The sequence below is a fragment of the Hypanus sabinus genome, chromosome X1 (assembly GCF_030144855.1).
Source record: "Hypanus sabinus isolate sHypSab1 chromosome X1, sHypSab1.hap1, whole genome shotgun sequence".
In the NCBI taxonomy this organism is placed as follows: domain Eukaryota; kingdom Metazoa; phylum Chordata; class Chondrichthyes; order Myliobatiformes; family Dasyatidae; genus Hypanus; species Hypanus sabinus.
This window is the reverse complement of record NC_082738.1, coordinates 13,315,337-13,336,307: the sequence shown is the minus strand read 5'-3', so window position 1 is coordinate 13,336,307 and position 20,971 is coordinate 13,315,337. Positions and strand designations below refer to the sequence as shown.

Here is a 20,971-nt window from a genome sequence, read left to right as displayed (position 1 = left end):
ATGGCTGTATCATTTGGGAAGGGAGAGGGAGGTCAGACCAAAAGAATGAGTTGGCAGGTCTCTGGTACGTTTTGGGTGGAATTTTAGGAGGCTGCTGTTTCAGGAAGGTGGAATGTTTCCTGCAATGACCTCAGACAACATGAGTAAAGAGTCAAACTATGTCTATGGCACACAGCCTTTGGCTGTTACATTCTCTCCTTCTCCTGTGCTTCCTCAAATGTCAGCTAGGTCCAAGTCAAATGCAAAAGTCACACAGTTCAGAATGAACACCTGATAGACACAATGTTGGCTTCACAAATCATCTTCAACAAAGGTTTTGATGACGCTATGAGTGAATCTCTTGGGTTGTGGAGGGGAGGGAACTAATATCAAACAGTTCAGAGAAAGCTCCTGGTATGACAAAGAGACACAAATAACTAGCCCAGGAGGGAGAGTATGCAGTTTAAAATCCCAATCAGCACAAATTAATGAATTTGAGGAACTGCAATGAATAATATAATCAATTTGCTATGTTCCTAGTAAAGCATCTTGTTCTCATTCTTTTGTGAAACTAATGAGTGGTGGTTTGATTAATTGTGATCCCCAGCAAAATCAATTGTACCGGGAGATCTACAGTACATTCCTCATTGTCATATCCATACACCATATATTCAATCTTGGCATCTAAAAGCTAAAACTGACACATTAAAGATAGGGTTTTATTTTTAAAATACCATGAATTCAAATCCAAAGAAAGTCAAGAGAAACTGCCAAAATATGTCTTGTTTCCAGTCCCAAGTCACATTGAGTTTCAATGGTGAGAGGCAGTGTTATTGGGCGTGATCTTGATCTATAATATCGCCCTTTCCCCTGGCCTCCTGGTGACATTTTAGCTTGAATGATAAAACTCGGCCCATCGACTCTCAAAGAACTTCCTCATCACATTCCCTGCCTGTCCAATCTCGGAGCTGTTTTCGTTGAAGTTCAAGCAGTTATCGAACACCAAATGAGCATCTGCAGCAAATTCCTTGCAGCTCGTGTATCTGTATGGGAGAGGACAGATTCAAAGTCAGAACCTTCAAAAAAAAAGCCATCAATCCTCCCTCTATTGCACTCTGCAGTTCTATTTAGTTAGTGGCTTCGTCCACTACAGGGCACATAGCCTGCTCAATACATCCCCTCCCTACCATCCGTAGTATTGACAGGATTTACACTGTTGCAATTTCTCCCAATCAGGCACCTCCAGTTATCAGGAAAAACTGACTGAAAATAACTGAGTTCGAATCCAGCGGCTGCCTTGCACGCTTTCCTTTTCTTTTTCAATCTTTTGATTAAGTTTTAAACTCGTATACATAGCAGTCATAATAGAACAAAGAGTGGGATTACATTATTGGTAATTAACACATGTTGATATAAGCTATAGGTAACACCAATATAGTTGATCTCCCAAGCTCTTAATATAAACATGATATAAAGAAATTTAAAAAAACAAAAAACCCAAATTGAAAAATCAAAAACAAGGTAAACTAAACTAAACTGATCAAAGCTGGGCTGATTTTTTTTTACATCAGGTACAATCATTAATGCCGTCAACTCTGCTCCTCTACCTATATTTAAGGTTAATACAAAGGAATCAGAAATGGTCAAATTATATTCTATGAAAATATTAAATAAATGGCCTCCAAGTTTCTTCAAACTTAGCCGAGGGATCAAAAGTACCACTTCTAATTTTTTAAGTTTAAACAAGATATGGTTTGGGAAAACCATTGAGATATAGTCGGAGGGTTAATCTCTTTCCAATTCAATAAAATGGATCTTCTAGTCATTAAAGTAGCAAGTGCAATCATCTGACAAACTGAGGAGAGTAAATCCATCATTGGTAAGCCAAAAATTGCGGTAATAGGATGAGGTTGTAAATCAATACGCAAAACTGTAGAAATAGTATCAAAAATATCTTTCCAATATTTTTCCAAAAGAGGGCAAGACCAAAACATACGAGTCAAAGAAGCTACCTCAAAATGACATCACAGATCGGACTTATATGAGAATAAAAACGAGCTAATTTATCTTTAGACATATGGGCCCTAACACCACTTTAAATTGAATCAACGTATGTTTAGCACAAATAGAAGAAAATTAACTAATTGAAACATTTTCTCCCATTTCTCTATAAGGAGAGTTGAAGTTCCTTCTCCCATTCATTCTTATCAGGTATACCTGACTGTATTTTCATAATCATATCATAAATGATTGCTATTAAACCCTTTAGATAAGGGTTTAAATCTAAAAAATTTTCCATGATATCGGTTGGATATGAAATCGGAAAAGTAGATAACGTAGTATTTCAAAAAACCTCTAATCTGTAATTATCTAAAAAAAATGGGATCTAGGCAAATTATATTTATTAGACAACTGTTCAAAAGACATGAAACAGTTATCCAAAAATAAATCACAAAAACATATTATACCCTTCATTTTCCCTACCAAAAAGATTTGATCCATAACAGAGGGTGAAAAAAAATTAGTAATAGGACTTGATAGAATAAATTTATTCAAGCCAAAAAATTTACAAAACTGAAACCATATTCATAATGTATATTTAATTATTGGATTAACCATTTGTTTGTTCAATTTGGAAAGAACAAAGGGAAGAAAAGTTCCTGAGACGGAAACCATTGAAAACCCTTGTACAGAATTACATTCAAGGTTAACCCATTGTGGACTTACAATTATATCCACACCCTCTGTCCAAAATATTAAATATCAAATATTAATTGCCCAATAGTAAAATCTTAAATTAGGCAGTGCTAAACCGCCATCCTTTTTGGATTTCTGTAAATATTTTTTACTTAACCTAGGATTTTTATTCTGCCATATGTAAGAAGTTTAGAGTCGATAGTATCAAAAAAGGATTTGGAAATAAAGATTGGTACCACTCGAAAAAGATATAAAAATTTAGGTAAAATAATCATCTTTCTTTTTCAATCTTTTTATTAATATCAACATGATAAGATTAGTACATAGATAATGGGATTACAAACTTACAAAATTAAAATGAACATAAAAGGATACACAAGCAATAAGTACAATATAGTTAAGTCTTCCCAAATCATGAATGATACAAATGTCATATAAATGAAACAAAAAAACTAATTCATGTTGAAAAAAAACAGAAAAGAGAAAAAGAAAAAAAATATTAATACCCTAAGAAAAACTAAACTAACAAACTAACCACTAACTATTAAGAAAAAAAAAGGGAAAGAAGAAAAAAAATGGGCTGTTTATAGTATCTATAAAAAAAATTACAAAATCATCAGTGTCCCCAACTCCGATCCTCTCAACATATATATATAAAATCAAAACCGGAAAAACAAATAGGATTGGAACAGGGTCAAATTACATCTTGTGAAAATATTGAGTAAATGGCCTCCAAATCTTTTCAAATTTAATAGAAGGGTCATATACGACACTTCTAATTTTCTCCAAATTTAGACATAACATAGTTTGAGAAAACCAATGAAATACGGTAGGGGGATTAATTTCTTTCCAATTCAACAAAATAGATCTTCTAGCCGTTAGTGTAAGAAATGCAATCATCCGACAAGCAGTAGAAGATAATCAGATTGACTCTATCATTGCTAAACCAAAGATTGCAGTAATAGGATGACGTTGTAAATCAATGTTCAATACTGTGGAAATAATATTGAAAATGTCTTTCCAATATTTTTTCAAAAGTGGACATGACCAAAACATATGAGTTAAAGAAGCTATCTCAGAATGACATCTGTCACATATCGGATTTATATAGGAATAAAAACGAGCCAATTTATCCTTGGACATATGAGCCCTGTGCACAACTTTAAACTGTATCAATGAATGTTTAGCACATATATAGAGTAAACTAACTAATTGAAGAATTTTATCCCTTATTCAGCTTGGAAGACTAAAGGAATACTACGATTTTCTGATTTATTTTTGGATAATTGTTTTATGTCTTTTGAACAATTAACTAATAAATATAATTTGCCCAGATCTCATTTTTTTTCAGATATTTACAGATTAGGAATTTCTTAAAACACTGTAAAAACACTTAAAAACACTGTACTTCCTACCTTTCTAAATCTTGATTCTTCAGGTATTTTGGAGAAATTCTTAGAACTAAATCCTTTTCAGAAAGGTGTAATATCAAATGTTTACAATATAATTATGGAAATACATTCAGAGGCCTTTTATAAGATTAAAAATGATTGGGAAAGAGAACTTAACTTTAATAATCATCTTAATAGCATTAATTTGACCAATCAATGATAAAGACGATAAGGACCATTTAGTAGTAAGCAATTGTTTAACCTGATCTATTAAAGGTAAAAAAAAATTGGCGTTAAATAAATCCTTATGCTTTTTAGTAACCCAGATAAGTCAAATAGTCAGTAACCAATCTGAATGGTAAACATCTATAAATTGGAACCTGCATATTTAAAGGGAAAAGTTCAATATTATTAAGATTTAGTTTATAACCAGAAAAGTTACTGAACTGAGCGAGCAGGGATATAACAGCAGGAATGGATTTCTCAGGATTAGAAATATATAGTAACAAATCGTCTGGGTGTAGAGCTAGCAGCTCGGCCTCGTAAAAATAAGAAAGCCTGCTTAAAAAAAGTGCCATCACAACGGCGTCCCGATGACTCCACTCAGAGTTAAGGGCTTTCTTCTTTATTTTAGTAGTCTCACCTTAAAGGATCTCAAATTGAAATATTGACCTGTTTATTTCTCTCCATAAATGCTGCCTGACCTGCTGAGTTTCTCCAGTATTTTGCGAGTGATGCTCAGAATTTCTGGCATCTGCAGAATCTCTTGTGTTTATGACTTTCAAGGTGAAGCTACTTTTCCACGTATGGGAGTTAAAAAGTACCCACAGTGGTCAGTAATCCCAGGCAATCACACACAGTAAATTCAGAAAAGATGGGTGTCAGTCAGTCTTCTTTTAAACTGATCTTTATCCTGTTGTGTGCTGGATTTATATGGAACCAAAATATCTCATTTTATAGAGGGTTATGGGCTGTGTAAGAAGAGTTAGGTTGACCATGGAGTACGTATATATCGGTTGATGCAACATTGTGGGCCAAAGGGCCCATACTGTGCTGTACTGTTCTATGTACAAAGATTCGTTCCATGTAAGTTACTGTTGACTCAATTCAAAATGGCGTCAGAAATACACATTGTTCTCCAAAACTTCTGCCATCTACAGTGGGTTCTACCACTGAACACATCTCTCCTTCCCTGCATTCTCTTACTTTCCACAAGGATCATTCTCTACGTGACTCCCATGTCCACTTGTTCCACCCCCGCCCCCACTGATCTCCCTCTTGATACTTAACCTTGCCAGCAGGACAAGTGCTACACCTACCCCTACGCCTCCTCCCTCACTACCATTCAGGACCCCAAACAGTCTCTCCAGGTGAGGCAACACTTCACCTGCAAATCTGTCAGGGTCATCCACTGTATTTAGTGCTCCCAGTAGCCTCTTCCACATCAGGGAGACACGTCGGAGACTGGAGGATCACTTCATCAAGTACCTTCACTACGTCCACTGCACATTTCCCAGTGGTCACCCATTTTAATTCCAATTCTCATTCCCATTCCAGCATGTCTGTTCACAGCCACCTCTACTGCCACAATGAGGCTACACTCAGGTTGGAGAAACAACATCTTCTATTCCGTCTGCGTAGCCTATCTGATGGCATGAACAGCAATTCCTCCAACTTCCAGTAATTTCTACCCCCTCCTTTTTTCCATTCCCCATTCTGGTTTCCCTCTCACCCTTTCTCTTCTCCTCACCTAACCATCGCCTCTCTGGTGCCTCTCCTCCTTCCCTTTCTTCCATGGTCCACTGTCTTCTCCTATCCAGTTCCTCCTCTTCCATCTAACCTCCCAGCTTCTTGCCTCATACCCCTTCCCATCCACTTTTTCACTCACCTGGCCTCATCTTTCACCTGCCAGCTTGTACTCCTTCCTCTCTGCCCACTTTCTTAATTCTTGCTTCTCTCCTTTTCTTTCCAGTCCTGATGAAGGGGCTTGGCCAAAAACGTTGACTGTCTATTCTTCTCCACAGACGCTGCCTGACTTGCTTTGTGCGTGTTGCTCTGGATTTCCAGCATCGGCAGAATCTCGTGTTCAGAAATACAAAACCTGCTTCTACTTTAAAAATACTTGCAACCTCTGACTTAGCACCCAACGGAGTGGTTGGGAGGGAGGTGAAACTGCCTCGATATAATCGTATCATTGTAAATTATTAAACCCTAGTCTCTCTTGTTGCATCATCTTTCATGGGGCAGAGCCAGGTTTTAGCCCATCTGACAGACCCCAGGCTTGGAGGGTGGCCAAGTGGTCTGGAGGAAAGCTCATCAGGAGAGTAAAATCCAAACACCTGCACTGTCACCAGCCTCGGAGAAGCTTCTTCCTGTTAAACACCACCCATCTTCCCCTTCCCAAGGCTTGAAATAAAAGCCCCACCCAGCTCCCTTTTGCCACCACAGAGCTTTGAGGCAGCGATACTCACTTCCTTTCAATGAGCTTGCCCCTGATGGTAGAAAAGTCCATGGGTTTTTTGATGACCTTTCTATAACCAGGCACCATCCGTGGATTGACAGGGTGTAAGAAGGGCCAGGCGTCCTCGTGGGATTCCATTTCCATGAGGATAACCCTACAGGGAATAATTCTCGGCATTAGTCATGGACACAGGTACTGTATCACACAAGCATTATAGATAGAGGTACAAAGTACAAACATCCACTGAACCTGTGTAATTCTGGTCACCGCATTATAGGAAGGATGTTAAAGCCCCAGAGTGAATGCAGAGGAGTTTTACCAGAGCAGTTGCAGGTTCCAGGGATTGCAGCTCTAAGGTTAGGTTGGAGAAGTGAGAGGTTCCTCTCGCTGGAGTAAAGGAAGTTGAGAGGAGATCCTAAAGGAGGTGGACAAGATGAGTAACACACAGAAAATGCTGGAGGAACTCAGCAGGTCAGGCAGCATCTATGGAGAAAAATAAACAGTTGACGCTTCAGGCTGAGACCCCTCTTCAGGATCAATCCTGATGAAGAGTGCCAGTCTGAAAGGTCAACTGCTCTCCATTTGATACGACTTGATATTCTGACCAACTGATACAGAAACACGAGGAAAAATTGTTATTTATATGCAGAGAGCAGCGATGACCCAGAACTGACTTCTTAAATCAGTGGTGGGAGATAAGGTCAATCAGACCTTTGGGGGATAGAAGGAGGGTAATCTCTGGGGCTGTGGGTCTGATACAGCACAATAACTCCATGCTTTGTTTCTGGTCAGAGCACTGGAGTCGGAGTTTGCAAGATGTCAATGTGCTTCTAAGATTCTGTATTTTGGACCAAAAGACCTTCAGCAAAGGGGGAAATGCCAGAAGATAATCAGTGTTCTCTTGCCAACATCCAGGAACATAAGCATGGAGTCAGTAAAAGCACCAGCAGTGAACCAGGGAGCAGATGGGCCAGCCCAAGGGTCCTTCCTTGATGACACTTACTCGCACAGCGCAAGGTCCTTTGGATCACTTTTGGCTGAGATTTTCCTTTTCTTGGCAGCAGGAGCATTCCCTGGCAATAGAGAATTACTCCTTCTTTTGCTTCTCTTTTTCACAGCACTATATTCCACACCTTTGGCATTACTGATTTTGTTTTGGGTACGCTTCCTGTATCTTCTCTGCCTGCCTTTGGTCAGAAAGGATCCAGGCTCGGCAGAGTGGCTGTTTGCCTGGAAACAAGACAAAACCAGTCAGTGTCTCCCAGTCAACTGCAGTTACCCTCACATGGTGATAACACACTGACCACCGCGTCCCCACCCACACTGCGACCACTCTGTCCACCGTAAGACCATATGGAGCAGAATTCGACCACTCAACCCCTCAAATCAATTATGGCTGATATATTTTCTTTCTTAACCCCATTCTCTTGTCTTCTTCCTGTAACCTCTGACACCCTTACTAATTAAGAACCTATCAACCTCCGCTTTAAATATACCCATTGACCTGGCCTCCACAGATTAACCACCCTCTGGCAAAAGAAATTCCTCCACCGCTCCATTCTAAAGGGATGTCCCTCTGTTCCAAGGCTGAGTCCTCTGCTCCTCGACGCTCCCACTGGTGACGCCACCAGACCACAGTGACATCAACATTCCTAGAAATAGATAATCTCTCCCTTTCTTCATCGTATACTTTCAGAAACAGTGGACCAAACTGTACATGTCACAGACCTTTCTTGCAAGATGCTTTCTGTCTCTTCTCTGCTTGATTTTATTCCGAGACAGTCTAGGCCTGGCAGACTGTCTGTTCGCCTGGAAAGAAGACAAAACCTGTAAGTGGCTAGTTCCACAGACAATCAGTTGCAATTGCCTTCTGATGTCTCAACATGTTAGATAGTGGGTGGAGAGACTTTAGCTATGTCTTTGCATTACCCTTGAGTTTCCATCACATTGTTGGCTGAAGTTCACCTTGTGTGTCAGAAGGAGTAATGTATAGGAGAGTTGCCAAAAGTTAAGCAAGACAGATGTAAAAGAATTACTCTAAGGCCATAAGACATGGGAGCAGAATTAGGCCATTTGGCCCATCGAGTCTGCTCCACCATTTCATCATAGCAGACTTATGATCCTTCAACCCCATACTCTTGCCTTCTGATAAACTTTGATTCCCTTACTAATCAAGAACCCATCAACCTCCACTTTAAATATACCCAATGACTTGGCCTCCACAGCAATGAATTTCATAGATTCACCACCCTATGGCTGTATCAAAAAAAAACACCTTATCTAGGTTATAAAGAAACATCCTTCTTTTCTGAGACCACATCCTCTGTTTTCAGACTCTCCCACTACTGGAAACATCTTCTACACATCCACTCTATCTAGACTTCGATAGGCTTCAATGAGATCCCCCTCACTCTTCTAAACTCCAGCAAGGACAGGCTCTGAGCCATCAATCGCTCCTCATACGTTAACCTTTTCATTCCCTGAATCATTCTCATAAACTTCAATCTGGACCTTCTCCAATGTCAGCACATTCTTTCTTAAATATGGGGCCCATAACTACTCACAACACTCCAGATGTGGTCTGACCAATGCCTTATAAAGCCTCAGCATTACATCCTTGCTTTTATATTCTAGTTCTCTTGAAATGAATGCGAACATTGCATTTCCTTTCCTGACGTCTGACTCAACCTGCAAATTAACCAGTAGGGGATCCTGCATGAGGACTCCTATGTTCCTTTGCACCTCCAATTACTGAATTTTCTCTCCATTTAGAAAAATGTCTGTACCTTTATTCCTTCTGCCAAAGCACATGACCATACACTTTCCTATACTGTATTCCATCTGCCACTTCTTTTCCCATTCTCCTAATCTGTCTAAGTCCTTCAAAAACTCCCTGCCTCCTCAAAACTATCTACCCCTCCACCTATCTTTGTATTATCGGCAAATCTAGCCACAAAGCCATCAATTCTGTCAATCCAAATTATTAACATATAACATGAAAAGAAAAGGTCCCAACACCAATCCCCTTAGAACACCAATAGTCACTAGCAGCCAAACAAAAAAGGCCCCCTTTATTCCCTTTCTTTGCTTTCTATCAATCAGCCAATCTTCTGCCCATGCTAGTAACTTTCCTGTAATACCATAGACTCTGGTTAAGCAGCCTCATGCAATATTCTCTCTAATTTTTTTTTACAACTGCGTGGACTAACCATTGCTCTCAGCAGGAAGTATTTACATGGCTTGAAAACTGCGAGGCACTTTACATGTATTTTTTGGTAATATGCACGTCAAACAAACACAAACAACAACTCTCAACACAAGTAAACGATGTCAGGCAGCCATAACAACTGACAGGCATTGGCAAAATGTTTTGACTAGATGGCATCAGCATTCAGTGGGCCACTGGTTTATCAACAATGAGCTACCGAGTTCCATTCTGTGTTTATTGTTACAATTTGTAACCGTGTTGTAATTCGAAACACTAACAATGTAAATATGTTTAAGCTCTAAAATATTTCAAAGTTAAGGTACAGGGTATTTTACAATTACATATTAACATATTAGCATAATTTCAAAATAATATTAACAAGTAAAAGAAAATATCAGCTGTGTGGTAACAAAGGTTATGTGTGCAAGAGCAGTTACTGTGCAGCCACACACCCTCGCAGCTTAGAGGAAACAGTGGCCTCATGTGCGGCTCCTTGTCACAGGCCTTCTGAAAATTCAAGTAAGCATCCATTAACTCTTTTATGTCTACTCTGGCTATTATTACCTCAAAAAAAGATCCCAACAAATCTGTCAGGCAAGATTTCCCCTGAAGAAAACCATGCTGACCTTGGCTTACTTTAACATGTGCCTTCAAGTACCCCAACCCATAATCCTTAATAATGAACTCCAACATCTTCCCAAGCACTGAAGTCAGAATTAACAGGCCCAGAATTTATTTTCTTCTGCCTCCCTCCCTTCTTAGAGTAAAGTGACACATGCAATTTTCCAGTCCTTTGGAATCATTCCAGAATCTACAATGCCTCGCAATCTCTTCAGCCACCTCTTTCAGAACTCTGGGATGTACACCATCTGGTCCAGGTGACTTATCTACCTTCACACTTTTCAGTTTCCCAGGAACCTTCTCCCTAGTGACTACACTCACTTCTAGTCCTAATCGCTCAAATTTCTGGCATGCTCCTGGTGTCTTCTACAGTCAAGACTGATGCAAAATACTTATCAAGTTAGTTTGCCATTCCTTTGTTCCTCATTAGTACCTCTCCATTGTCATTTTCCAGCAGTCTGATGTCCACTTTTGCCTCTTTTTTACTCTGTATCTGAAAAAATGTTTGGTATCCTCTTTGATATTATTGGCTAGCTTACCTTCATATTCCACCTTTTCCCTCCTTAAGGGTTTTTTAGTTGACATGTTGATTTTTAAAAGCTTCCCAGTAATTTTTATTATGAGAATTTTATTAATTTTATATTATTTGTCCTCTCTTTTGTTTTTATGCTGTCTTTGACTTCCTTTGTCAGCCACAGATCCCTCATCCTGCCTTTAGAATACTACTTCTTTTGGATGAACCGATCCAGCGTCTTCCAGACTGTAAACTCTGTGAAAGGCGCAGTGGCGGTCTTGTTTCAACAGATGGAGTTTGCTTATACATTGCTGTGCATTCACTGACTCAACTCTAGGAAGGTTAAGACAGTGGAGGATCAGTGCTGGCTAGCATTATAGCGAGATCATAGTGCAAAATTTGCAGTGTCTGGGCTGGGTTAACCCCGTCAGTTTCCTTCAGCACTCTTGGCTTGAAGGAGGGGCAATTATCAGCTAGGATATCTCCACAGTCGTGGACTAATAATTCAGCGCACAGACTTTGGGTTGGAATTTCCTCTGCGGTCACATGACCTACTGTTCAGCCTCTTGTTGAAAATTGTTCCCATGTTTGAGGTTCTGATGATTCCAGGTAACCGTACCTCAGGAGGGCTCAGTGCCTTTAGAAGAGGGCCAAGGATCAAGCCTTTGTGTGGGGCTATTGATTAGGTCAGCTAGGGCAATGAGTACTGGACTGGATATTCCAGCAATAAGGAAATCCAGGGATTCTTCACGCTCTTCAGAAAGACTTTATTAAGAGGCAGTGCCCAATGCTTGGAATATATTCAGAAACATAGACCGATGCTCCATACCTTACTGATGCAGATTGGACAGAACCAGTCGTCTTCAGGGATCTCTTCAATCTTCGGCTTGAGGCAGAAGGTGTGGCAGCCCTGTTCACAGTTGTCACACAGAAGCAGCAAATCATCTCTGTTTCCCTTTCGACAGATCTGACATAACTGCAGAATAAAGGCAGAAGTGGGCATTGACCCGGTGAATTGTCATTGACAGTGTCATTGACAGTGACAGGATGCTTACGGTTGGGAAAAGACAGCACACAGCACATCCTCCCAGGGAGCCCGACTGATGGAGTGTGCATGCACCTGGCTGAAGGGAGGGTCAGGCACGGGTTAATCAAACCCTCTCTTCCCAGATCAAGCACCCGGTCCAAGGCCACACCAACTGCTGAGACACCGCTCTTCATGATAGATGGACAGCAAAGCAAAAAGAGGTGAAACACGAGCAAACACCAGCAGCCTGTATTAGATTCACCACAGCAGAACGTCGCTCACTGCAGTGTGCAGAGGAAGATTCCAGCCGGCCCTGGAGATCTGGCCTATTAGGTGTTTGTATCAGCCAGAAGGAAGAGTTCAGTGGATTTTGTTGGATTAAAATGTAACCACTTTTATCGGCTTGAAACGTCAACTGTTTACTCCCCTCCATAGATGCTGTCTGACTTGTTGAGTTTCTCCATACTTTATTCCTCTAGTGAACTAGTTTTCGTCCAAGCCACTATAACTTTGCTGTTCCTTTGTGTTTTCTTCGCTCTCCTCCTTTGCCTTCTCTCTCTGACAGCAGAGCTGGTTACCGTTATTTTTTACTGTTATGTATTAGGGAGTTATTTAGACAGATTGACTTACCACTTTCAGAACAGACTTCTCCCAAGCAATGGAATTCTCCAGCCGCTGGATGCACATGAATACCTGAGCAGCGTTTGTGCATTTCAGTAAGGTTTCTCGCCACAAGCTCAGCCCAGGAGGGACACCATCGTCGTTGCTGTGTGACAAACACAAAGAAAACCCCCTCAAGAGTTGACTGTTCACAGTCTGCTGCCCGGAGTGTGATCATCACAGTGTACGACCAATTGGAAGATACAGAGGTGGCAGGTTAATGATTGCCCCTTTACTGACTCTCGTGAACACAAGGCAGCAGTGCCAGAGTCCTGGGCTCGATCCTGACCTCGGGCACTGTGCATTCTCTTTGTGACCGTGTGGGTTTCCTCTGGGTGCTCGGGTTTCCTCCCTAGACATGTGGGTCGGTGGATTAGTTCCTCCCACATTCTCCATTACCACCTCCTCCCCTGGAGTGGTGCCGGGTGAGGTTGATGGGGAATGTGAGCAATATGGGATTAGTGTGAATGTGTGCTTGAACAACATAAACCTGTTGGGCTGAGGCGCCTGTTTCCGTGCTCTAAGTCCCTATGACAACTCTGCCTTCGCCATGACCAGTTCTATATTCAACAGGAGAGTCTAAGACCAGGGGGCACAGCCTCAGAATAGAAGGACATCCCTTCAGATGAGGAGGAATTTCATTAGCTAGAGGGTGGTGATTGGCACAGATGAATTTGGAGGCCGAGTCATTGGGTATATTTAAAGCGAAGGTTGGTAGGTATTAATTAGTTAGGGCATCAAAGGTTATGGGGAGAAGACAAGAGAACGGGGTTGAGAGGGATAATAAATCAGCCATGATTGAGTGGCGGAGAAGACTTGATGGGCTGAATGGCCTAATTCTGCTCCTATGTTGACTGCATATATTCCAGAATCAAGTAGTAAATAAACTTTCACCTTGAGGTGAATGGACACCATGTGATTTACATTTTGCCAGGCAATTTGTTAGCCTTGTTGGCATGGGTGGTGTACTGGCTGCTTGTCTCCAGGTAGAGTGGGCATCAGATGCTCAGGGTAGGTGAGAGAGAAATCAGGGTCACCAGACCGGGTCAACATCCGGTGTCCCTCCTGAGGAGACACGACTCAGTTCCAGCTTGGAGCTTTCCTGCACCAACAAAATGTCACATGCAATCAAAGGCAAATTCCTCTTTCAAACATTAGCTTTATTTGTCACATATGCATTGAAACATCAAAACACACACTGACATCTGTTGTTTGTGTCAATGGGCAGCCCCCCAGTACAGAGCCAGCGATCAATCAGGGTTCAATACCTGCTGTGGTCTGTATGGAGTTTGTATGTTATCCCCATGACTGTGTGGGTTTCCTCTGGCTGCTCTTGTGCCCCCCCCCCCACCTCCCAAATTCCAAAGATGTGCAGGTTAGGGATAGTAAGTTATGGGCATACTATATTGGCACCGGAAAGGTGGCAACATTTCTGGAGTGCCCATAGCCCATTGTCAGACTGTGTTGGTTCTTGATGCAAATGATGCACTTCCCAATGTATTTTGATGTTTCAATGCACATGTGACAAATAAAACTAATCTTAGAATCGCTGGAAGAGATTCCCCATTCTGGCTCCCCTCTTACCCCTTTCTCTTCTCCTCACCTGACCATCATCTCCCTCTGCTGCCCTCCTCCTTCCCTTTCTCCCAGGGTCCACTCTCCTCTCCTAGATTCCTTCTTCAGCAATTTTCCTCTTCCACCCATTATCTCCCAGCTTCTTAATTCATCTCTTCTCCCCAACACACTCTCCTTCCCCCTCACCTGGTTTCACCTATCACCTGCCAACTTGTGCTCCTTCCCTTCTCCACAGCTTCTTATTCTGGCTGCTTTCCCCTTCCTTTCCGGTTCTTATGAAGGGTCTCGACCTGGAATGTCTTCAGCTTATTCCTCTCCATAGATGCTGCCTGACCTGCAGAGCTCCTCCAGCATTTGTGTGCGTTTCTCTTGATTTCCAGCATCTGCAGAATCTCTTGGGTTTAAGCTCCAGGGTGAAAAATCAAAAGGGATATTGGGGCAAATTCTTCATGCAAACGGTGGTGAGTATATGGAATGAGCTGCCAGTGGAAGTGCTTGAGCCAAGTACAGTGCATTAACACTTCTAGAAGACATTTGGACAAGTACACGGATAGGAAAGTTTTTAAGAGGGATACGGGCCAAACATGGAGTGATGGGACTAGATTAGATGCAAACCTTGGTTAGTATTGATAAGTTAGGCAAAAAGACCTGTTTTGACTCTGTATTACCCTGGGACTCCATTACAGCCAGCTTCACCATGGGCACCATCAAGAACATCTTCAAAATGCGGTGTCTCAAGGTGGCAGCACCCATTCGGGACACATTTCCTTCTCATCGGAGAGGAGGTACAGGAACCTGAAGATCCTCACTCAACATCTTAAGAACCGCTTCTTCCCCTCCACCATCAGATTTCTGAATGATCCATCAACACTACTTCACTGCTTTGCCTTTTTTTTTTGCACCACATATTTGTTTTTAAAATTTTACATTCTTGTTGTATCTTATAGTGATTTATTATCCATTGCGCTGTGCTACTGCCACGAAGTAACAAATTTCACGACATACGTCAGTGATAATAAACCCAATTCGGATTCCAATTCTGACTGTAAGTAATGACAGTGTAAATTACCTGTTCATTTCCGCCTCCAAGCCACCCTTGACAGGAGCTTTACTTGCTGTCGCTGCGGGCTCCAGTTTCCTTGCAGCGGGGGCACTGAATGGTTCCTTGAGATACCGCCGCTCGATGTTCAGCTCCAACACCGCCAGGCGGCTCACAGCTAGATCCAGGGGGTTGTTATTTCTCCGCATGAGCTCCATCTCCTCCTCGCCTTTCATGTTGCCTTCGCTGGAGGTCAGGCACTTCTGATCAAAGTACACCAGGTCATCACGGGTGGAGTCAGTGTCCGGACAGGTCCAGCCCTGGACAAAGCAAAGACAATGCTTACACACTACTTGCAAACAAGTTTACAGTTGTCCACAATCCCAGTCCCATTCAACTGTGAGTGCTGGCCATCAGACACAGCATGAGCACTGAAAGCCCACGTGGTGTCACAACGTGTAGCTCTTCAGTTTGCTGCCACTCCATTCTATCATTTCCAGAAGTGACAAGATGCCAAAATCGCAGCCGGTCGAGCAGCATCTGTTGGGGTGGGGGGGGGGGGGCATGAAAGAAGGGAATTGTCAATTATTCAGTCCCAAAACATCAGTAATTCCTTTCGTCCCTACAGCTGCTGCTCGACCAACTGAGTTCCTCCAGCAGATTGTGTGTCACTCTAGATTCCAGCATCTGCAGTCACTTGTGTCTCCAGTTGCCAGATCCAACACACAATGTGGAGAAATAACAACCCCCGGATCTAGCTGTGAGCCGCCTGGACATGTGGGCGCGTGGTCAAGTGGTTAGGGTCGTTAGTTTGAGCCTCAGCCGTGTGTGTCCTTGAGCAAGGCACTTAACCACACATTGCTCCTGCACGTTTATAGCCCAGTGGCAGCAGTTGATGCAGTATGGACAAGACAAGACAAGACAAGACAGTGCAGTTTTGTTAAAAAAAAAATCATAGCATTGGAGACAGTTCAAAGGAGATTCACCAAGGTAATGACCGGATTGAGAGGGATGTCCTATCAAGAATGGCTATATGGGGGAGTCACATGGGCCCTGGGAAAGATGGCTGCACGTTAGCAGAGCTCCAACAACCCACCATGAAATTCTATTAATTAGAGCATATTTATCCCACCTTGTCCGGATACAGCTGTCCCGCAGTTAGAAATTGTTTGTTTTCTTCACTAAAAGTGCTAATAACAATTTTGTGAGATAACTCTGTACGATGTCAAGACCTTCTAAGAGCACTGGAACAAGCTGCGTGGCTACAAGGCAGGGCCCACAATCCGAAGTTCAAGGCACACTAACGACAAAGGCTCCAACACGGAGAATTTACTGGCTGAGGTTAGTCCTATGAGTTCCACTTTACTCATGGTAGCTGCTGATGTATTTACAATTAAGGAAACGACAGCGGAGTTGAAGAACTCTGTCAATGCCATTCAAGAGAGGCTGATGGAAGCTGAGGGTCACCTCTCCAGTGTGACGGACACCACTGTGCAACAGGTGGGTGCCAGTGAGCAGAATAATAAACGCTTGGACCTGCTGTGGAACCGTGTCGAGGAGCTTGAGAACAGGAGCAGGCTGGTCGGTCTAAAGGAGAGTGCGGAAACGGGCAGTCTGATTAAGTGTGTGCAGAGAATCATGTCTGAGGGATTTGGCATCAAACTGAACGCAGAGTTTGAGATTGAGAGGGCGCACCGGTCCCCCCTGCCTGGTCCTAATATGATTCTTGCACTCTTTGGCCAGAGAGAAAGTGCTGGAAGCGGCCAAAGCAAAGACAGATGTTGAGTGGGAGGGATGCAAAGTCTCCTTCTTTGCGGATCTGTCCAGAGAATTGGCTGAAAACCGGAGGGCATTTACTACGGCCCGGGAACTGCTGCAAAGAGTCAACGTGAGGTATGCACTCGCTTATCCAACAGTTCTACGCTTCACGTGGAAAGGAAAAAACAAGTTCCTTACTACTGCTGCAGAAGCAGAAAAATTCATTCAGGAAGACTGCAGCACTGGCACGGACTGAGAGACAAGATATGATCACAGTAATAGATGGAAATAACTTTTTAGGTATAATAGGGTGGGTGGGGAGCTAGATAAAGCGGTCTGATTAGGGCTAGGCTTACCAGCTGGCTCAGCATTTTGCGGACATGATATGGTCTTTACAGTTTCTTTGTGGAGTTTATCCTGCCTGTTTGTTTTTTTTTTAGTTAGTTAATCTGGCAGGAATATATTATTGCTACGTTTGTGGGTTATGTTGGTTGTTTACTTGTTTGAGAGGGCAGCATTTCCAGTGTTTGTTGGTAATAACTGAGCATGGGGATAGAGTACAGCAGGTTTTTTTTTGGAGTTATTGCATTCCAGACTCAGCCATCCGGGAAAATGTATATTTTTGCAGATGTGTGCATGAAGTTTAGGACATGAGAATGGTTAATTTCATATCATGGAACATTAATGGGTGTGGAAACCCAATCGAGAGGAAAAAGATTTTATCATACCATAAAGGTAAACAAATTGATGTCACATTTGTCCAGGAAACACATTTTAAAGATGTTGAAGCACTGAAATTGAGAAGAGATTGGGTGGGCCAGGTATTCTATTCATCATTTAATAGCAAACAAAATGGGACAATGATTTTAGTTAACAAAAAACTTAGTTTTGTATTGCTTGGAGAATTTAAAGACAAGGAAGGCAGGATAGTTTGTATAGATGCACTTATTAATGGGGTGAAGGTAGTACTTTGTAACATATCTGCACCTAATAAGGAAGACCCAGACTTTCTTAACAAGGTGAATGAAATTTTAGGTACCAAGGAAGGAAAAACAATTTTAGCAGGAGATTTTAACCAAGTAATGGACACTGTTATTGATAAAAGCAAATTTCAGACATCACCAGTACCTAGGAACAGGGCTGCCTTACATCAACCTATTGAGGATATCGGTCTGGTGGATATATGGCAATGGGTGAATCCTCATCAACATAAATCCTACTCTAGAATAGATTTTTTTCTAATATCCAACTCCATTGTTGAACAGGCGATAAACTGTAAAATTAGCCCAATAGCATTATCAGACCATGCGCTGGTTGAAATGCAAATTGATCTAAATACTGAAAGGGGGAGGAGGGGTAGGTGGCGATGGATAGTATGCTGTTAAAAGATGAGGATTTCAGTGATAAGTTGGCTGAAGATCTGACTTGGTTTTTTAAATTGAACGTAGGGAGCTCAGTAAAGCCGTCCTCGGTATGGGAGGCATCCAAGGTGTATATAAGAGGAAAATTAATAGCACAAACATCTAAGTGGAAGAAAGAAAGTATGGAGCAAATAAAAAAATCTAGAGGCAGAAATAACCACATTGAAAAAGGTCTTATTGAGACAATATACTGATGACTTGTGCAATTTGAAATTCCAGCTAAATAACAAAGAAGCAGAATATGCATTATTTAGATGAAAAACGAGTTTTTACGAAGGTGGTGACAAAGCTGGTAAGCTGCTGGCACGACATTTAAAACAGCAGAATACGAATAGTGTGATACCTGTAATTAAGAAAGGGAATACATTAGAGTCATCATCTAAAGAAATGAACAAAGTCTTTCAACAGTTCTATGAACATCTATCTGCATCACCGTTTAGTCATGACCAGGAGGAGCTGAATCAGTTTTTTGCTAACATAAAATTGCCTACATCATCCCCACGACAAGCTCAGTCCTTGGATACCCCAATTACTGAGGATGACGTCAGTCGGGTATTGTGGTTATGAAAGTGGGGAAATCTCCAGGTATGGACGGCTTCCCAGTTGAATATTATAAGAAATTTCTGGACATATTGGCTCCTATTCTAACAAAAATCTATTCGGAAACATTTAATTTGGAATCTTTACCAAATACATTTAATGAAGCATTAATACCGTTGATCCCAGAAAAAAGACAGGGATGCAATAGACCCTTCCAGTTATAGACCTATAAGCTTAATTAATGTGGACTGTAAGATACTGACTAAAATACTGGCTTCGCGATTAGAGAAAGTATTGCCACCAATAATTAACACTGACCAGGTTGGCTTCATTAAAGGCAGATCCCCAACTGACAATTTAAGGAGATTACTGCACTTAATATGGCTGAACTCCCCAAGTAGTATCCCAGTTACTGGCATCTCCCTGGACGCTGAAAAGGCCTTTGACAGGGTAGAGTGGAGATTTTTAACCACGGCCTTGTCATTCTTTGGGTTTGGCTCTATCTTTAATCATGGATTAGTATTTTGTATAAAAACCCTAAGGCTGCAGTTATTACAAATGGTATCATATCCCCATTTTTCAACATTTCACGGGGTACACGCCAAGGCTGCCCCCTCTCCCCACTGTTATTTACGATTTTTTTGGAACCATTGGCAGTCATGATTAGAGCAGATCCAAATATTAGAGGGGTGAAGGGAGGCGGAAAGGAGCATAAGCTGATGGTATATGCTGACGATATTTTATTACTGATTAGTGACCCTCCTAACCCCCACGAATGAAAACAATTCAATTATATTCTGAAGTGTCTGGTTATAAAATCAACTGCAGTAAACCTGAGGCTATGCCAATGTCAAAATTGTGTTATTCAAATTCAGTATCTCAGTTTAATTTCAGATGGGTGCCAGTTGGAATAAAGTATCTAGGGGGTCAAACTCAGTCAGAATTTGGATGAAATAATTACTTTAAATTATGATCCATTATTGAGTAGGATAAGAAATAATCTGGGTAAGTGGGGGGCACTGCGACTGTCACTCTGGGGTAAAGTCAATGTAGGTAAAATGGTCATAACACCTCAGTTTAACTATCTTTCTATGATGTTGCCTTTAAATATTTCAGATTTGATCTACAAGCAATACAACAACATTATTAGTGATTTTCTATGGGATAAGAAGAAGCCCAGAATTAAAATGAGTAAGATGTGTATGTCCAGGGACATGGGTGTGCTCAGTCTACCAGACATCAGGGCATATAAATTATCCTTTGAAATAACCAAATTAGCTAAACATTGGGCCAGGACTGATGTTGATTTAGATTGGGTAATTATAGAATGGAGCCTGGCTGCACCACATTCTCCCCTTAACATTCTCTCACAACATGTGGAAAACAAGACTAATCTAAATCTTATACTATTTCACTCAAGGAGTGTGTGGAGTACAATTCATGAAGCTTGTAGAAGGTCACATTTGAATCAGTTATACTCCTTGCTCTGGAATAACCCTGAGATACACATTGGGAAAAGGATGGTGTACTGGAAAGAATGGAAGATTAAAAGTGTAAATACAGCAGGTGATCTCTATGAGAATGGGATTTTTATGTTGTATGTGGATTTGCAGAGGAAATATAACTTTGTAGATAAAGGGAATTTTTGGAAGTATTTACAAATAAGACATTGTGTTAGTAGCATATTCAAGAATGGTGGCCCACAAAGTAACCCTTTAACTGAATACTTTACATTACCACAGGAAGTTCATAAAGCATCAGTGTTTTATAAATTGTTCAAGCATTCTGTGGGTGAACCGTGTAACAATCTCAAAGCAGTATGGCAGAAGGATCTTGGAAGCGATATTGAAGATAATGAGTGGTCAAATATTTTATCAAATGTGGGTAGACATATTAGGGAAGCGAGAGGGAAATTTATTCAGTATAAGATAGTACACAGATATTATTGGACACCAACTAGATTCTACAAAATGGGGATTGTTGATAATCATTTATGCTGGAAATGTAAAAATGAGGTGGGCACATATTTTCACATGATTTGGGACTGTTCCGTTGTTCGTCCATTTTGGTACAAAGTTCT

The 20,971-nt window shown here is 41.4% G+C and overlaps 1 protein-coding gene across 1 annotated transcript in view; it reads right to left on the bottom strand.

The window, feature by feature from the left end:
- Positions 1 to 677: 677 nt before the first annotated feature.
- Positions 678 to 20,971, bottom strand: part of LOC132384591 (bromodomain adjacent to zinc finger domain protein 2A-like) — a 181,792-nt gene continuing 161,498 nt past the window's right edge. Inside the window, exons 23-29 of the mRNA XM_059955810.1 lie at positions 15,203 to 15,492; positions 12,529 to 12,664; positions 11,701 to 11,847; positions 8,257 to 8,337; positions 7,532 to 7,758; positions 6,539 to 6,682; positions 678 to 1,022 (exon numbers count right to left, since the gene is read on the bottom strand). Of these exons, the coding sequence (XP_059811793.1) occupies positions 869 to 1,022; positions 6,539 to 6,682; positions 7,532 to 7,758; positions 8,257 to 8,337; positions 11,701 to 11,847; positions 12,529 to 12,664; positions 15,203 to 15,492 (1,179 nt within the window). The 3' untranslated portion in view covers positions 678 to 868. The remainder of the gene's footprint in view (positions 1,023 to 6,538; positions 6,683 to 7,531; positions 7,759 to 8,256; positions 8,338 to 11,700; positions 11,848 to 12,528; positions 12,665 to 15,202; positions 15,493 to 20,971) is intronic.